The 19,194-nt window shown below is 35.7% G+C and overlaps 2 protein-coding genes across 2 annotated transcripts; one reads left to right on the top strand and one right to left on the bottom strand.

The window, feature by feature from the left end:
• Positions 1-213: 213 nt before the first annotated feature.
• On the bottom strand, positions 214-1,927 carry LOC141710924 (peroxidase 12-like). The gene is made up of 3 exons (XM_074513414.1): positions 1,660-1,927; positions 1,096-1,290; positions 214-940 (listed from the first exon to the last, which is right to left on the bottom strand). Exons 1-3 carry the CDS (start codon positions 1,915-1,917, stop codon positions 320-322), a joined length of 1,074 nt encoding a protein of 357 aa, XP_074369515.1. The 5' UTR covers positions 1,918-1,927; the 3' UTR covers positions 214-319.
• Positions 1,928-3,333: 1,406 nt separating this feature from the next.
• Positions 3,334-3,756, top strand: LOC141714718 (uncharacterized). The gene is made up of 2 exons (XM_074518219.1): positions 3,334-3,432; positions 3,493-3,756. The coding sequence occupies exons 1-2, from the start codon at positions 3,334-3,336 to the stop codon at positions 3,754-3,756; spliced, it is 363 nt and encodes a 120-aa protein (XP_074374320.1).
• The last annotated feature ends 15,438 nt before the right edge of the window (positions 3,757-19,194 follow it).

Below are 19,194 nucleotides of genomic sequence, written 5' to 3'. Positions count from 1 at the left end.
TATGTTAACATGTAAAACCAGCATTGCCGTGATTGTTTCTTAATTTCTACCAAGCCACATTCCTTGTAGCTTGTTAACACTATATTATTACAAATTTCCATCTACTCTTTTTTTAAATTAATAATCATCAGTCTAGAAGGAAGCACAATATAAACACAACATTATTAGCTCATACCCAATTAATTAATTTGTTATTATTATATGAATGCATTCCTCAAATAAATCCACAGTAACTTCCCAAGGACATAAACAACTAAATCACCAGATAGCGACTTATTTTACCAAGCTTTTCATTTTTTTACAAAGCTTAAAAAACCTACTAATTAAATACTTGTAATTCTTCTTCTACATCAACAACAGAAGACAACAACAACGTACTGTCTGAGTTTCTCACCGAACAGTTTGCCCGAATCTCCCCGTTTGTTCCTGTCACCACTTCCATCTGTCCCATCTTTATCATTGCATTCACAAACTTTTCGAAAAACAAGGTCTGGTTGTCTGCAAAGCTAGTAACGATATCACGGGTCCTATTATCAGTAAACAAATCCTGGTCCGATGTAAACAGTCCTTGTCGATTCACGAGATCAACGTAGTACTGGTTATCAAATTCATCAGGAGTTCGAATATCTTGTACTGTTGTGCCATCAATCGTTGAATTTTCTGGGCAAGTGTTTTTTAAATCATTGGCAAATGCTTCGTCCATGGTAGGGTCTTGCGGGTATAGACGGTCGGTGAAGGAAATGCAGTGAGACATGCCTATAGTGTGCCCCCCCGAGAGTGCAACAGAATCAGTGGCGTCGAGGCTCTTGTTGGCCAGAGCAGAAAGGATGACACTTGCATTGGAAGATGGTCGGGGCAGGTTTGCCAGTGTGGCATCTCTTGTTGCAAAGTTTAGTCCGTCACGCCTTCCCAATGGCACCTTGTAGTCTGGACCTCCCGACTAGAGAAATGAGCTTATGAAAAATGTTAGAATGCCCATCGGTGTAAGTAAAGAGAAATCGATAGAACTTCAGAACTTCATGCTATATATCAGAATATTTGATTATAACTCCAATTAAGATGTATGTAAGTTTATATCATTAAATGTATACGTACCAAAACAATTGAATCACGGGCACTGAGAGCCACGATATCAGCGCAGGATACAATTGCACCGCATTGTTCGTTCACTTGGCTGTGAATTTTGTCAATTATCTCAAATGCTGTCTCCCTCAAACTCAGGTTTGGAGGCGCATCTTGCTCTCCTGGTCCACTGGCGGATCCATCAAGTAACACAGAAGCATCACACCCCTGCAACATATACATTTTGATATTCCAATATTGTTCATAATTTTTACAACCAAGTGCAACCTAAACATACTTTTTTTTTACTGTTTTTTAGTTGTTATATTCAGTAATATCCACTGTTGGTAAACGTAAACCATAACATACTTTTGAAATGGATTGATTCATTTCTGCATATCCCATTATTTTCTAACTTGGGAACATATCTACATTTCTCTCAGATTGAATTATTTTCGAGTTTAGTTTCTAAAATACTCAGGAGCACGAAGACAGTCTTCACTGAACTTCAATAATATTGTAACAATACTTATAATATCTAAACTCGTTTTTGACAGCATGCATGCAGTCTGTATTAAAAGAGAAGAAACATGGTACCTGTACAAAGCAATCATGGAAATGCAAACGAAGTAAACCAGCAGCTTGGCCGATATCTTGATTGAACTCTTCTACAAGTTGATTCCTTACAGTCGACTCTAAATTAGAGCAGCTACTGTCGTAGAAACTCAATGAAAGTCCCTCTGCTATAGGTGGACTATCTTGTGCTTGCGAGACACAGAAGTAGGAGAGTAGTAGCATTAAAAGACAGGAGAACAGAAATGAAAACGAGCTGCAGGAACAACTAGAAATCGCCATTAATGTTGTTTCGTTTATGATGCTGAATACGTAGTTGTTCAATAACGAGTTTATATAGATAAAAATAACATTCTCTCTGTAGCTTGCAACACATAGGTTATGCCAAGTTTAGAGGCGGCTTACAGGAGAGCTGACCTGGCATCTGTGCCAACAGAGTCGAGGTCGTCTTAGAAAGTGTATTTGGTAAAATATACTACTACAATTGGTTTCTTTTTTAAAATTGCAGTTGTTGAGAAGGTCGCTGTCAAAAAAGAAAACCAATTAAAATAATTTGGATTGCCGTGTGCCATTAGTTTCGCGAGATATGAATCTTTCATAGGTAGCAATTAGCATCATGCAGATATTGTGACGGAAGGCATTAGAAGTTGCATTTCATTTATATATCACCCTTCTACCTTTTCTAGTTCTATGCCTTTCAATTTTTTTTTTTGGAAATTGGTACGTTTTGCATTTCCTAAAATTTAATAATTTATGAGAAACATTATTGCTAAATAAAATTATTACATATAATCAAGCTAACCAGTACTCAAGACATTATCTTATAGTATTATAGTATTAATAAAAGATCCAAAGTAACGAATACCATTTACTTAACATTACCGTTTTATTCTTACTACGTTCGGTACCATTGTCTTTACAAGGATTCGGAGGCTAGTCTCAACATATTTTTCGCCCAATTATGAGAAAACCATCTAAAACATGCTATCTATACATTTATTTATTATCTTTTTATTTTATTTTTAAATTAGAAATTAAATATTTAGATGTTACACAACAAATAAAAAACTTTTCTTGAACTTTACATCTAAATTTTCAAACTCACATTAATAGAAAATATATATGAATAATATTATAAAATTTATGAAAAATATTAAAATACGGTGTCTTTTTTCCTTCCACTATGTCATAAGTGGGCCGATACAATACTTTTTAAAAAGCGCTACAAGCCTTTCGTTGTAGTAGTTACAAATTTTTTATTCTATTATACACCCCTCAATATTATTACAATAATCCTAAATCTAGTGTTACACGAGAGTGTCGATGTTGCATACCATATAACACCGGTCATTAGTATTACATTAGCTACTTTTAAAAAAGTATCAAGGTGAATATATTGTCATAAAATTTAGGCTTATAAACCTTTTGGCCCCTGAAATTTATATGTTTGTACCTATCAGCCCCCGAATTATGTGGGCGTACCCATAAAACCCCAAGGTATGTACTTACATACCTTTTACCCCCTAACCCGATATTATAATAAAAACGTTACAAATCGGATGTGCAAAGCTGTCTTTTCTTATTGGCATTCCCTTCAAAATGAAGAGAACTCTCCCGCCAAACCTTATAGCTCCTGTGGTTATATATGTATACAAATATGTGTGTATTAGCTGATGTTTTATTAAAGGAGTAAAGAAAATGGAACCTAATTGTTGGTGTGGAAGAGCAGCAGTGCTAAAAACTTCTTGGACGGACGCAAATCTGGGAAGGCGATTCTGGGGTTGTTTCTGTTTCATGGTAAGTATCAATTTCTTGTATATGGGTTAAGGATAATCATAAATCTTTATGAAATTGCAGGAGGATCGGAGAAATTCATGCAACTTTCATTTCTGGTTTGACCCTCCTATGTGCCAAAGGTCAAGAATGATTATTCCTGGGCTGCTGAAAAAAATAGATAAGCTAGAAGATGATTTGGGCAAACATGAGGCTGCTGTTGAAAAGAAAGGGAATAAGAAAAGCCCTATTTTGTATTATGTAGTCATGATATTATTAGTGTGGGTGTTCATAGTGCTGAACAAAGAAATGGAGTCGATGCCGAAAGGATATGAATTACCTAAGTGAAGCTTTGTAGTAGTGAATAATGAGTACCATGTATGACTATATACTACTTTTGGCATCTATGTAATGAGAAGCAATGAGGAATGAAATGAAAATATTTGCAAAATAAAGTACTTCCATTACTACATAATTTAACAAGTTCAAAAGCACAAATTGATTCAGAATCTAACAAGTTCAAAACAAAATAAAGTCTGAACTGCATAACAAAGTGCATAACATTACATAAATTTCCAATAATATAGGTTCCCCATGGATCCTTTTTTTCCTTAGTTGCTGAAGGGCCTGCTGCTTTTTTGTCATTCTTTATCTTTTATAGTGCTTCTTCCAGAGCTCCAGGTGTGATTACACTTCTACCATGAGATAAAAAATGTGCAAATTTGAATCTGTTTTTCCAACAATTGTTTTGTATTGCTTCACTGGTGGTACATGTTTCCCAAATTTCATTGGATCAGTGTATGAGTTATGCTCAACTGGTGTGTTAATCTTTGTAGATGGATCCTCATCAAGAAAAACTGGAGTGTCGTCTGTGTTTTTGAACCTCCCAAAGGTTGTTTTAATGTACAACATATTACTCCTTCTTGGTGCCAAATCTGTAGCAACAGCAGCTGGGGTCTTTCTTTTAAGATTATTTCCTCCAATGTTCAACCTCTCAACAGGTTTCCTCCCTTGATCAATCTTGTCTTGCATTTCTTTTTTAATCTTCTTTCTGGTGGCCTCCTCTTCACTCTCAAGCATTATACCCTTACCCTTGTCTGTTACATTCTTCACAGTTGGATCCATGACCTTTCTGTGCCACCCTTCTCCATTTATTTCAGTTGTTGAATTTTCCTAGCAGCAACCATGATAGGGGAGTCAATAGTAGTTGTTAGTCCTAACATTCTGACTTTCAGTTTTTGAATCCTTCTTGCAGCAACAACTATAGGTGCATCATCCTCATCATCTACAGTTTGGCTTGGTTGTGTCATTGGTGGCCCTTCATCAGGAAAATCCAAGAGCATCTCATTGTGCTCATCAAGTCCTCTTCCTTCAATTTGATTGTAGGTTTCTTAAATTTCTTCTTCATCAGTTGGATTTACATCAACCAAGGGGTTAGGTTCAATTGGAGCTTCAGTTTGAGGATGTAGTTTGGGACATGTCCTCCTGTTATGTCCCACTTGGTGACACTCACCACACCTACAAATTTTCAAATAGAAGTTAGTATACATAATGTGCAAACAAATAAGAACTTCAGATTTGCAAGAGTTTTTCATTCATTACCTCACACTTGCTTGAGTAGTCCTGCTCAAAATTCTAACTCCATTATGTTCTTTCTCAATGATATCTGGCATCTCAGGCCTTCTCTTCTTTGTTGGCCTTTCTGGTTGCTTCTCCACTGTGGGGGGTCTCATAAAAATATTATGCTTTTCCCAGGAACTGTGTCCATTCATAGGGAAAATAATTCCAGAATATGTTTTCTCATACCTCACCACTGAATAAACTAGATCCACATAATCCTCCACATTTTTTTCCCAACCTATTTATGCAACTTATGGCATGGTGACATGGTATGCCACTGAGGTCCCACCTCATGTATCCACATGTTCTGTCACCAATATGGACTGCATACTTAGATCCATTTACAGTTGTGACCTCAAATTCATTATATCCTGCATAAGTGGAGTAGCAACCTCCACTCCATTTCTTGTATTTATCAAGAAGCTTCAATGTCTCAGGTGTTAGCTTATTTGGACCCCAAACTTCTATTTCATCCCTCTTATTCTGCAACCTCCTCATGAGATACTCCCTTATCATCTCTAGTATGACTAAAACACCCTGCTCTCTAGCCTTAAGTATGCACCTATTGAAACTTTCACACATGTTATTCAATAGAATGTCACACTTGCTGTCAATCCTGAAATGAGCTCTACTCCAGTTTTGGAATGGGATTTCTGTCAACCACTTCCAAGCACCCTCACTCTCATCTTTCATGTAGTTCATGTTGGTTTCAAATGCTTCCATATTTGAAGCCCTAGCATAACTCCACAATCTATCTTTCAAGGCTCTGCCTCCAAACTTACCCTTGAAGTTGTTATGCATGTGCCTAACACAATACCTATGCTCAGCCAAGGGTAACATTTCATCTACTACATTCAACAATCCCTTCTGCCTGTCACTAATAAATGTCCAACCCTCCCCAGAACCTATGTCTAAATCTGTAGCAACTAAGGCCAAGAACCACCTCCAAGAATCCAGTCTCTCAGCTTCAACCAAGGCATATGCTAGAGGGTACATACAATTATTACCATCTACTCCTACAGCACATAGCAACTGAACTTTGTATGCTGACTTTAAATGTCAGCCATCAAATACAAACCTTCCTGCAACCCAGCTTAAATCCATGTTTTAACTCACCTAAGCAAATATACATCCTTCTGAAGGTCCTGTCATTAACTGCAGAGATGGAATCAATACATAGATCTTGTATTAAACTCCACTTAATCTAAAAAAAATTAATAATTGAACAAATGAAGAAGTAGTACCTGGGTCTAACTCAATCTCAACAGTGGAGTTGGGATTTCTCTTGAGTAACTCAGATTTATAATCCCACAGTTTCTCAAACTGTTCCTCAAGGGTGCCATTAATGATCCTCATGCACTTTCTCCTAGCTTTTCTCAAAATGTGGTCCTTGAACTCAATCTGCAAATCTTTAAAGACAGTCTTGCCAAAGGCCTTAATTGGCCAGTTGGGATTGATTCTGAACTCAGGAAGGTATTTTTTAGCTAAATACCCAGAATTTATTAGGGGCAACCCAACTTGCTCTCTGGCACATGTATGGTCTGCAAAGGGGATTGAATACGCTAATAAACAAAGAAAATAGTGTATTAAAAGGTGCATTGTAATAGTTAAAAATTGTACCTGTTCCCACTTTTTTAATTTGCATGCTTTTGTCAAAGTTGAGTGAAGCAACTAATATCCAAGGACATGGTGGTTTGCACACAGCCCTAACCCTCCTTCTGTCACTTTTCACAAACTTGATCATCCTACCCTCACTAGCAGAATGCTTCATAATTTCCTCTCTGGCTTCTGTGTGATTTTTGAATACCAAACCAACTCTCCATTTAGGATCATCTGTCTCTTTGTACACTGGAAAAGCTTTCCTTCTTCTCTGAGTTTGACTGTCTTCATCACTGTCATTTCCTTGCAAGCTCTGAAGATCATCACTGTCTCCCTCACTTTCAGACTCCCTCTCCACTACTATTTCCTTACTAAGGCCAAGTCCCTACCTAAGTCTACCTACCCATTCCACTTCTTCATCAATATTGCTAGTAAATAACATGTCATCATCTATCATGGAGTAATCACTATCCACAAAGTCATAATCATCAATTTCATCACTCCAATCTCCTACATCGTTGCTAGCATCTCCTTCACTCCCATTAATATTTTCATCTTCAATTCTTACTAATTCATCCTCATTGGAATGATGAACACAAACATTTATTTTGTTATCATTATTTAAGGCATATGATCTCATACAATTCACATCACGCTGAGTTTGTATTAACACTAATCCAACTTCCAAATCTCTCCTAGGCAGCCTATAATACAGAAAACTATGCCCACCATAACCTAATGCCTTAGTCCACCCTCTAAGATTATCCAAAGTAACTTCATTAAGGTCCCAGAAATGATAAACAGTAACTTTTCCCCCCACATATTCAGTCCTGGACAATCTCTTTAACTTTCCCCCATGAAACAAAGACATACTAATAACATCCTCACCTTCAATACAGAAAAAAATGTTATACCTCACATTTTACACAAATCAAAACATGCATCCCATTTTAAACAAACAACAACTAGGTTATCAAAATTCAAGCTTAAACATACATCGATACATTAATAATCAAAGTTTAAAGCTTAAACATTAATAATCGATACATTAATTGATACATCAAAAAACAAATCACAAATAACCAATACATACAACTAAAACACAATATAAGGGAAAGAGAAGTACCTCCAGAGCTCTCATAACTACCCGCCATTGAATTCCACGACTAAGAGTTCCTAATCGCCGGTGATTTCCAATAACAGCTCTCAAATTTCTCAATTTTGTATTAGGGGCAATGTTTAGGAATGAAAGAGTATATGAAACATTAAAACGTCACAGGTTTGATGTGAAAAGACAGCTTTGCCCATTCGATTTGTAACGTTTTTATTATAATATCGGGTTAGGGGCTAAAAGGTATGTAAGTACATACCTTGGGGTTTTATGTGTACGCCCACAGAATTCGGGGGCTGATAGGTACAAACACATAAACTTCAGGGGCCAAAAAGTTAATAAGCCTAAAATTTAAAACTAAAATTATTTTCTAGATTATTCATGATTATAGAATATCATATATGATATTATAAAATTCTTAAATTTGTTTATATTTTATTTCAGAAATAAATAATATTGTATTTAAAAAATCTTTTATAATATATAAAATATTTAAATAATATATATATATAAATAAAATTAATAATTTTTATATTTAAAGTTAAAAAAAATTATACATATTTTACCAGATGTAAAAAAGAGTGGTACTGCCCCCCAATGAAAAACAGAGACTAAACTTCTTCAAACCCTCGCCTCAAGCAAAATAATAGACACGACTCAACAGATTCTCTCGCATGCTCTCTCGATCAACGAATTCTCCCTCTTCAACAGATAGAATCGTTAATTCAAGATTGGGTATTTGAATACACACACTTTCTTCGATTATGTCTTACTAACTTTTGATATTTTTATGATTTTAAAGGGAATTAAAGTTCTATAACTTGGGGCTTTTACTCTTTTTCTAATTAAGCAGTAAATACACACACATTTGACACTTTCAGTTTTTCTAAACTACAATCTAAGTATTATAAACTATATATAATTGTATTTTAGGCGATTGAGTCTGTGTCTTCGCAACTAATCGAGCTTCCGGTTTAAAGCTAATTGAGGTAAATTTTGATCTTTTGTGTAATATTTTTTTATTGGGACTTTTTATTTGATATATGTGTATAATATAGTACATATCTAGCTTTTGTGCCGAGAAAATTGTTAGACAATGGAAATTTTAGGACACATGTAATATGTGTTCTTGATGTAATTTTCGGATAATAACAAGTGAATGTTGTTCCTTGTTAATAAAGATATAAACTTTTATATTTGGATATAAGACATTTTTTAGTGAAATCCATGTAGAAATAAGAGAAAAAATGCTTATTTTTATAATGGTTGTTTCGGTTTTAGCTGAAAAGGCATATTGTGAAATTTATGCAATGTTCAGGGCCTGAGGGTAGAGGTTCAGGGCCTGGTGATCTAAATAAGTTTCTGCAATGTTCAGGGCCTGAGGTTGGAAGTTCAGGACCTGATGGTATGCTGAAAACGTTTCTGAAATGCCCAGGGCATGAGGCTAGAGGTTCAGGTCTTGAGGTGCTGAAATATTTTGGTTTGTTCAGGGTCTGAGGCTGATGCTCAAGGCAAGAACTGGAAAGCCAATTGCTAAAAATATATTGTATAAATATATTATATATTAATATTTGAGTGAGGATTATTATTATTTAATAATAATTATAATTAGACTCTTCTACAATATATAATATATCAGATTACATACGTTACTTTTGGGTGATAGAGAATAGAAAAAGTTGAAGCGTGTGAAAATCTTAGAGGGAGATCGATTGAGGGAAAATATAGAAACCCTAGAACATCATCTCTCTGGCTCTCTCCCACATATACATACATATATTCATTGATTTTCGTGGTGAATTGAGGTGATGGTCGTTGTTGAGCCTTCTCGTATCTGTGAACGGATCGCTTTGAGCTATTTTATCTTGGAAGTGATATTGTGGCAACCCATCACAGCGTAATTGGGGCAATAATCTCTTCAAGAACAGTCAATTCTTCTCGAAGGCATGGCGACTCGGTTGATTCTCTAATTCTGATAAAACTTCATTGAGCTAAGTGATTTTTCTCTAATTTCTTGTCAATTTAGTCTCTAATTGTATATTATTTGTGCCTTCGTGTTGTTTCATTACTTGTTTGAATTTGCCTGTTCTTGTTAATTTTTTATATATAATTGTCCCATTGTTGCGGGTATAGTAATATTTCCAACAATATTGAAGAGATTATTTGTGTTATATTATAATTAACAAGATGGTTATCGAAATCGGTGATGTTCTTAAGATTGTTGAGACTTGTACTGATTCTGGTGTTACTGCTACCATTGATTGGACTACATATAGTTTTCCCCAGCCAATTGATTTATCGGGTATGCCTGATAAATTCAGTGGCAGAGCTTTTTTTTCTCGTTGGCAGAAAAAGATGAAGCTCTGGTTAACGGTTAAGGGTCTATAGCCCGTGGTATAGTATGATCCTCCTGTGTTGGATCAAGAGAAGATGAATTTGTTAAGGCTTATGTTTTATGGGCTGAGAAGGATGGGGTGTCTAGGGCAACCATTTTGGCAGCCTTGGAGAACACCTTATTTGATGTTTATTCATCATATGCCTATACTGCTAAGGTCTTACGGGATGAGCTGGACCAAACCCATAATACTGATTCTCAAGGACTTGAGAAGTATTCTGTGACTAGTTTTATTGAGTTCAAGCCGGTTGATGGAAAATCTATGACTTAACTCGTTCATGAATTTGAGATGTTTGTTCCTACTTTGGGTGAGTCCGGTATGGTCTTTCCTGAAAAGTTTCGGGTTCTGTCAGTGATTGAAAAGCTCCCTAAGTCTTGGGAAGAGTTTGCTCTCTCCCTAAAAAGACAGAAAGGAGAGATCACATGGACTAACTTGATGTTGGACATCTCTGTGTTGGAGCCGCAAAAGTCCAAACAAGGACATGTGATGCCTGTTGAACATGGGAGCTTGAAGGTTGTTAGGAATATGTTGTAAACTTGATGATAAGTTATACAAAACACCTTAGTAGATTTAACTTTATGAAATTTGTAGCTCTCGACGGATGATCTAATATAGTCCCGACGGATGAACTTTATAGTCCCGACGGATGACAATTTGACATCCATCGAGAGTGTAGCTTATGTAACAAATAAGTACTGTAACACACTATTCCATGGAGTTGATGGTGATATGTTTGATAACATCATTAACTGTAAAATAGCCAAAGATGTTTGGGATACAATATAAATTATATGTGATGGTACTGAGCAAGTAAGGGAAAACAAGATGCAGCTCCTGATTCAGCAATATGAGCTTTTCCACTGTGAAGACAGTGAGTCACTCACTGATATATTTAGTAGATTTCAAAAACTAATAAATGCTCTGAAGCTGCATGGAAGAGTCTATCAAAAAAAAGACTCTAATCTCAAGTTCCTTAGATCTATCCCAAGAGAGTGAAAGCCAATGACAGTCTCATTGAGAAATTCACAGGATTACAAGGAGTTCACCTTGGAGGGACTGTATGGCATCCTGAAAACCTATGAGCTTGAAATAGAACAAGATGAAAGGATAGAGAAAGGAAGGAAGAAAGGAGGGTCCATAGCTCCGGTTGGTGAGTTAGAGAAGGAGAAAGAGATGAAGGTAGAAGCTGTTGAGTCTACTTCAAAGGTATGTGAAAGCAAGGGTAAAGGCTGGTAGCTGAAAATGAAGATCAGTTGAGCCAAGATGACATGGATGATATTGATGAACATCTAGAATTCTTATCCAGGAGGTTTACGAAGCTCAAATTGAAGAAGAATTTTGGAGCAGCCTAGCCAAACAGAAACATGGTTGATAAGTCAAAATTCAAGTGTTTCAAAATAGCTTGGCGGGTCATTTTGCCAGTGAATGTAGAAAGTCTGATTCCATCAAAAAGAAGTTTGAGTCTATTGATTATAAACAGAAATACTTTTAGTTGCTCAAACAAAAGAAAAGGGCTTTCATCACACAGGAGAATGACTGGGCTGCAGATAGACTGGATGATGATGAAGAAACAAGCTATGTCAATCTAGCCCTAATGGCCGAATCTGATGAAACAAAAACAAGTTTTTCAAGCAATCAGGTAATCACCACTAAACTAGCACATTTATCTAAAGCTGAGTGTAGTGATGCAATAAATGACATGTCCACAGAATTATATCACATGCGTGTTACACTTAAGTCCCTCACTAAGGAAAATGCTAAAATTAAAGAAAATAATTTGTTTTTAAGTGAGAGGAATAATGTGCTAGAGTCTCAGTTTATTGAATTTGAAAAATTGAGAATTAGGTGTAAGATTGCTAAGGATGAATTAACTGAGTCCTTGAAGAAAGAAGAGATTTTAAAGAAGCAGCTTGAACGAGAACAAGAAGTGATTAAGGCATGGAAATCATCGAGAGATGTTCATGCTCAAATCACCAAAGTTCAAGGTATTGACTCCTTTTGTGATGTAGCCTGGAAGAAGAGTAAAGAGAAGGTTGAGTCTAATTTCGTTGAAAGATTGTTGACAGATGTGGACTCGACGAATGATGAAAATCATCCGTCCGATAATCAAAAAGATTATCCGTCGAGAGACAAGGAGCCACATCTGTCGGTTGCGAGTAAACCAGTTAGCAAAGCTAAGCTAGCTAAGTTGAATGAGAAATATGGATCAGTTTATAAAAACTTTATTCCAGGAGAATCAAGTCAAGTCAGAAAAGAAAAGAAAGTTAATGTTGGTCATCTGTCCATCAAGCAATTGAATGATAAATTAGAAAAGATTGAGGTTAAAACATAAGCTAAAAAGAAAAACAATAGAAATAGGAAAGTAGGAATTAACAAATATAACAATTACACACCTGATAAATATGCACTAAGGAAAATCTGTGTTAAGTGTGGCAGTGTTAATCGTTTGTCTATTAATTGCAAACTTGTTATGCCTAATCCCATGTCTGCACCTTTTTTCCCAACATGACTACCATACCTATGAATGCTATGTCTACTCAGAATATGAATGCACAATTTGCTAATATGCTATTTGCACCTAATACTTATTATGCTGCATTTAGTATGCCTCAAATGCCATTTAGCATGCCTTACTGGAATAACATGTTTGCAAATAATATGCCTTTTCATGTAAAACAAAATGTGCATGATAATTATGTTTTAATGACTGGTTTCAAGGGTTCAAATCAAATGACTAAGGATGAATCTAAAATTCCTAAGTCAAATGAGATCAAACCCAAGGAACCAAAGAAGAAAGCTAAGAAGGCAGACCCAAGGAAACTTGGATACCAAAATTAACTTGATTTGATCTTGATGTGTGCAAGGAAACAGAAAGAATATTTGGTATCTGGATAGTGGTTGCTCATGGCACATGACTGGAGATTCTACCCTGCTCACTGAGTTCAAAGAAAGAGCTGGCCCAAGTATTACTTTTGGAGATGACAACAAGGGTTATACTGTGGGATATGGCTTGATTTCAAAGGATAATGTCATCATTGAAGAGGTTGCCCTAGTGGATGGTCTCAAGTATAATTTGTTGAGTATCATCCAGCTTTGTGATAAGGGTAACTCAGTCATTTTCAATTCAGAAGTCTGTGTTATGACAAAGAAAAGAAGCAACAAAGTGGTCCTCACTGGAGTGAGAAAAGGAAATGTGTATCTAGATGACTTCAACTCATCAAATGCAGAATCTGTCACTTGTCTTCTCAGTAAAGCAAGTCAAGATGAAAGTTGGCTATGGCACAAGAAGCTGTCCCATCTAAACTTCAAGACCATGAATGAGCTTATCAATAAAGAATTGTTTAGAGGTATTCCTCAAGTGGAGTTTACTAAATATGGATTGTGTGATGTCTTCCAGAAAGGAAAGCAGATCAAAACATCATTCAGAAAGATGCTTGATTCAATAATTGAAGAACCTTTGCAACTGTTGCACATGGATTTGTTTGGACCGGTTAATGTATTGTATATCTCAAGGAAAATATTTTTCCTAGCAATTGTGGATGATTTCTCAAAGTTCTCTTGGACATATTTTCTAAAGTCCAAAGATGAAGCTAGTGAAATCATCATCAATCACATAAGGCAAGTCAATAATCATCCTGACTTCAAGGTTAGAAGAATCAGGATTGACAATTGAACTGAGTTCAAGAATTCTGCGATGAGATCATTTTGTGAAGAAAGTGGGATTATGCATGAGTTTTCTACAACAAGAACTCCATAACAAAATGGAGTAGTGGAAAGGAAGAACAGATCTCTTATTGAAGCTGCAAGGACAATACTTGAAAAATCAAAGTTACCAATATATTTTTGGGCTGAAGCTGTGAATACTGCTTGCTACACTCAGAATATCTCTTTGGTTAATCAAGCAAAATGCATGACACCCTACCAATTGTTCAAGAAAATGAAGCCAACTCTAAATTTTTTTCATGTCTTTGGCTGCAAATATTATATCTTAAGGAATCAAACTGATCAACATGGAAAGTTTGATGCTAAAGCAGATGAAGGAATCTTTGTTGGATATGCTGTTGGAAAAGCATATAGAGTCTACAATGTAATATCCGGGAAAATTATATGAATAACCTATGTTAAATGAATAAATATTATGTGTTTATATAAGGTAAAATGATTTTTGTCATTATATTATGGGTTGTAACTGTTATGGGTTGTAACTGTTATTTGTGTTCCCGTGTGGATCATAAATTTTTTCGAGTAATTGTTATGTGTTTAAACTGCAATTATATGAATCGATCTGCAATCGGGGCTCATATTTATTTGCGTTGTTATCAAGGTACTCATTTTATCTCGTTTTATGTGCGCTTGATTGTATTTTATGTTTTTTCGGGGTTTTCCGTTAATTTAGGAATCGTTTCTGTTTTTCAAAAATCAATGGACCGGTACCCCACCGGGACCTTAAAGTCCACAAAGTTCCTGTTTTTATTTTTATAAAATCAATCATATTTCAAATACCCAGTATTTCTGTATTTTTTATTATTCGCAATTTTTCTGTATTTTATTACTTTTAAAATTATTCCCCCTAATTATTATCTTGGGGCTTAATTATTTTAATTATGGGAATAAAAACACCTTTATTTAATTTTGGATACTTATTTTACAGTTAATATAAATACCAGCAGATATATTTATTTTATTCATTTTTTTAATAAAAATTTCAGAAAACCAAGAACATATTTGGGGGTGTGATTTTGTTCTTTACACAAATCCTTTGATTTTGAGAGATTTACCGAACCTCTGTTTGAGCTCTAGTAATCAAAACAATCCTCTCGAGGAAACGGATCTTTTGGTACCAAAATCACAAGCCGAGGTTAGCTAATGATCAAAATCGATTTTAGTGTTTATGGCTTGAATTAATTTTTGGATTTTGATTGATTTTGATATTACAAATAGCTTTAGGATAATCTGTAGAATTGATTTATGTATTTGGTTGCATCGTTTTAGTCCAGGATTGTTAAACCCGAATTCTTGGGTTTTGAAATTTTTTATTTTTGATTTCTTGGTTCCTACCGATTGTTGTTGAAAGAATTGATGATAGTAATGAATTATACATACTCTGAGCTTCATTTTCGTATATAGGTTGTTAGATTTGGTTGATAGTTGGGAGTTTTGCGATTTTCTGATTTGGTTCGTCGGAGAGAGGTTCGATTTTGATCGGAGATTGTTGTTCTGTGTTGATCGGTTGTGTTTGTTAGTACATAGCTATTGCCAGTATATTGTTGAACGATTTGGACTGAAAACCCGGGTTTAATCCCGTAGTTTTGGACCCAGAAACGGTCTCTCCGGAATCGGCAAGAACCGCCGGATTCTGGGCGAAACCCAATTTTGCGGCCGGCGTTCTTGGCGACCCGGCTGAGATTCGTTAACCCGGTCCAACGACCCGGTTTCGATCTTTAATTCCCCAGAATTTTGTTCCTAAACCTGTTTATGCTTAATTCTTTTATTTTTAAATCAAAATTCAATTCTATTTTCTAAAAACCATTTCTTTTAATTTTAAAAATCATTTATTTTATTTTCAAAATTCATTTACTTATTATTTTCAATTCTAAAAATTATTGTCTTGATTATTTTTAAATTCCTAAAATAATTTTCTTTAATTATTTTCAAAAATACAATTTGATTTAATTATTTATAATTTATTTTAGCCAGCAGTAGTAAGCCAAAGTTATAGTGAGAAGATATCGAGTATACCAGGCAAGTTTTCTCCCCTATTCTAAATTCAGAATAGCTTATTGTTTACATATTCAAAATATGAGAACTGTTTATAAATACTCTGATAGGGCATCGAATACCAATACTTCTATATTTATTGACATTCTTTTATTCTAGCAATCATTCTGCTAGAACCAATCTTTTGATTCGATAGATAGTGAATAACTATACTATCCAGATACACTCTATACAGTGAAACTTTGAGTTGAGATTAGCGAATAACTAATTGTTCTAGTTATTTCGCCATCAGTTGTTGAGATAACTCCGGACAATGTGAAATGAGGAGTTGAATGGATAAGGATGTCATTGATACGACTCCTTTAATCAAAATTGTTTAATGAATTGGTTATTGGTTATTGGTTAGCGTAAGAGACCGAGGCATCGGTCCAACGTGAGCTATTATACGAAAGTGTAATACATTGCTAGTCGAGTATATGCCTTTTTATGGATATCCAATAGGTATGGTATGGCTGCGGGATATCGATACCTATATTTATGATATGGCTGCGGGATACTGGTGCTGTTTCATGACTGATCATCAGGAACAACATAGTGCATAATTGTGTTTTGTTAAATGTCGCTTAAACTTTAAAATTTATATCAGCTTCTGATTTTACTGAGATATTGTTATTGTTGTTCACTTATAAACTACATACCGCTTGCTGAGCATTTCTTCGCTCATACTTGTTTATTATTCTAATCTTTCAGCTAAGCTAGATCAGGCTTGAGTTCCAAGTTTGATCAGAAGTCGAGTGCTTGTAAATAGTTTGGTGTGTTTTCCAGATAGACAGTTTGGGATGCTTGAATAGTCTAAAGGTTTGTAATAAAATTTGAATAAGTTGTAAAACTAATTAGACTTATGGTTTGTAATAACACTTGGTTGGTTTTAGTGCCTATTTCATACTATAACCTGTGATCGATCCAGTTGCATGTAAGGGGTCATATTTATTATTTTATTTCGCTGTGTCTATTATATTGTGGTATATTGTATAGTGACCCCCAAATCTAGACCCTGGGTTTGGAGGGCGTCACGGGTTGGTATCAGAGCTACAGGTTATGGTCACTGAAATAGGCTTAGGATTGTCATAAGTGAGTCATAGGAAGATCACATAAGATAGGCGCATGTAGTTTAGCTCTTATAGGATTAAGTTCAGGTTATAGGGCTGATTTATAGCTAAGTTGTTCAGGTTTTCTATTTTGTGTTTGGCTATAGGCCTTTGTGCCATTTCCTTGCTATTTTGTTGGTTTCTAAGGATAGAAAGAAGTGATGAAAGAGGTTGGAAGGTTGTGTTTCAACCCTATCCACCATTTGTTGGTTTATTTGAGATTTTGAGCTAGGGTTTAAAAGGTTTGGATAATTCTTCGTTAACTTTTCTTTGTGTTATTTTTCTTGAGATAATAAGCAGGATTATGTGATAATCATGTCACATGTGTTAATATGGTAGCAAGTTTATGATATTTTGAAAAGAGATAATGCTTGAGAATTGTAGTATGCTAAAGAATTGCTACATATTTGACACAATGCTTGACAGATAATTATATATTTTGCTTGTTTCTTACCAGATGTTGGGACTGATGCAGCAACAAGTATTGCATCTTACGCAGCAACAATAATAGCATCAATAGCAATAGCAGCAGCAAGCAGCAGCACCACCTGCAGTGACTTTTAAGTAATTTCAAGCTGTGAAACCACCTGAGTTCAAGGGAAGTGTTGATCCTGTGGAGGCCAATGCATGACTTAAAGAGATTGAGAAGGCTTTTGACTTAGTCGGAGCAGGAGCTGAATAGAAGACCAAATTTGCCAGCTACTTTCTGAAGGGTGAGACAAATTATTTGTGGGAATCCACACGAGCATTGGAATGAGATGAGTTTGTGACTTGGAAAAGGTTTACCGAGTTGTTCCTGGAGAAGTATTTCCCAAGGTTTATAAAGAACCAAATGGAGATCAAGTTCTTAAACCTCACACAGGGTGATCTTACTGTTGCGGAATATGAAGCCAAGTTTACTGAGTTGGCGAGGTTTGTGTCAGACCAGGTTGATACAGATAAAAAGAAAGCAAGAAGTTTTGAACATGGATTAAAGTTTTGGATTCAAAATAGAGTGGCCATATTTAAGCTGACTTCATACATGGCAGTGGTTCAGAAAGCGATGGTAATTAAAAGTAGAAGCGACATGTCTCAGAAAGGAAAGGATGGGAAGAAAAGGAAAATAGAAACCTCGGGAGGAGGTCAGCAGCAGGGTAATTTCTCGGGCCATTTCAATAAAAGGCCAGAGTTTTAACTTAATAGGAATGTGGGATTCATAAGACTACAAACAGGAAATGGAGGAAAAGGCAACCGTTTTCAGAATTCAAATCAGTAAAGGTCCAATCGTCCACTAATTCCATATTGCAAGTTTTGTGGCAGGAAGCACTTTAGGGTTTGCAAAGCTAATTCTGTGTGCTACAAGTGTAATATGAAGGGACATCATGCATATGAGTGCCGTAATCAGATGTCAGAAGTTATATGTTTTCGATGCGGGAAGACAGGGCATTATGCTAACAATTGCAAAGAGCAAGCACAAGGTGTAATTGTTCCAAGGATTGTCGGACCATCATCTCAGGGTGTGGCAAAGATTGAAGGACCACCATCAAAGGATCAGCCAAAAGCCAGAACATTCAATATGACTATGCAGGATGCTATTCAGAGTTCCGACATGGTTGCAGGTACGCTTCCAGTCAACTCCGTAGATGCTAAAGTTTTAATTGATTATGAAGCTGCAAGGTCATTTATTTCTCAAACTTTTGTCGATAAACTGTATTGTGAAGTTGAATTGTTAGAACAAGCGTTAATGATAGAATTAGCTAATAAGAACCAAGTTCCCGTCGATTGAGTATGCCCGAGATGTGACATCGAGATAGCAGGATATTATTTTTATGCCAACTTGATACCTTTTAAGTTGGGAGAATTTGATGTTATCCTAGGAATGTATTGGTTGTCAGAGAATAACGCTCAGTTTGATTGTAAGGATATGAAAGTGAGACTTCAGACATTGGATAATAAGAAAAAGGTGATATTTTGAGGGAGTAAGAAAGAGAATAAGTTCTTAACGATAGTTCAAGCGAAGAAGTTATTGCGTCAAAATTGCGAGGCATATTTAGCCCAGGTGATAGACACCAACAAAGAAATTTCAGCACAAGAGGCAATTCCAGTTGTCAATGAGTTTCCAGATGTCTTTCCAGACGATCTTCCAGGATTACCTCCTGACAGAGAAATTGAGTTTGTGATTGATTTAGCACCCGGAACAGAACCAGTTTCTAAA

This window comes from Apium graveolens, chromosome 3 (genome assembly GCF_009905375.1).
Source record: "Apium graveolens cultivar Ventura chromosome 3, ASM990537v1, whole genome shotgun sequence".
Lineage (NCBI taxonomy): Eukaryota > Viridiplantae > Streptophyta > Magnoliopsida > Apiales > Apiaceae > Apium > Apium graveolens.
The sequence above is the reverse complement of the archived record's forward strand: the minus strand, read 5'-3'. Positions and strand labels throughout refer to the sequence as shown.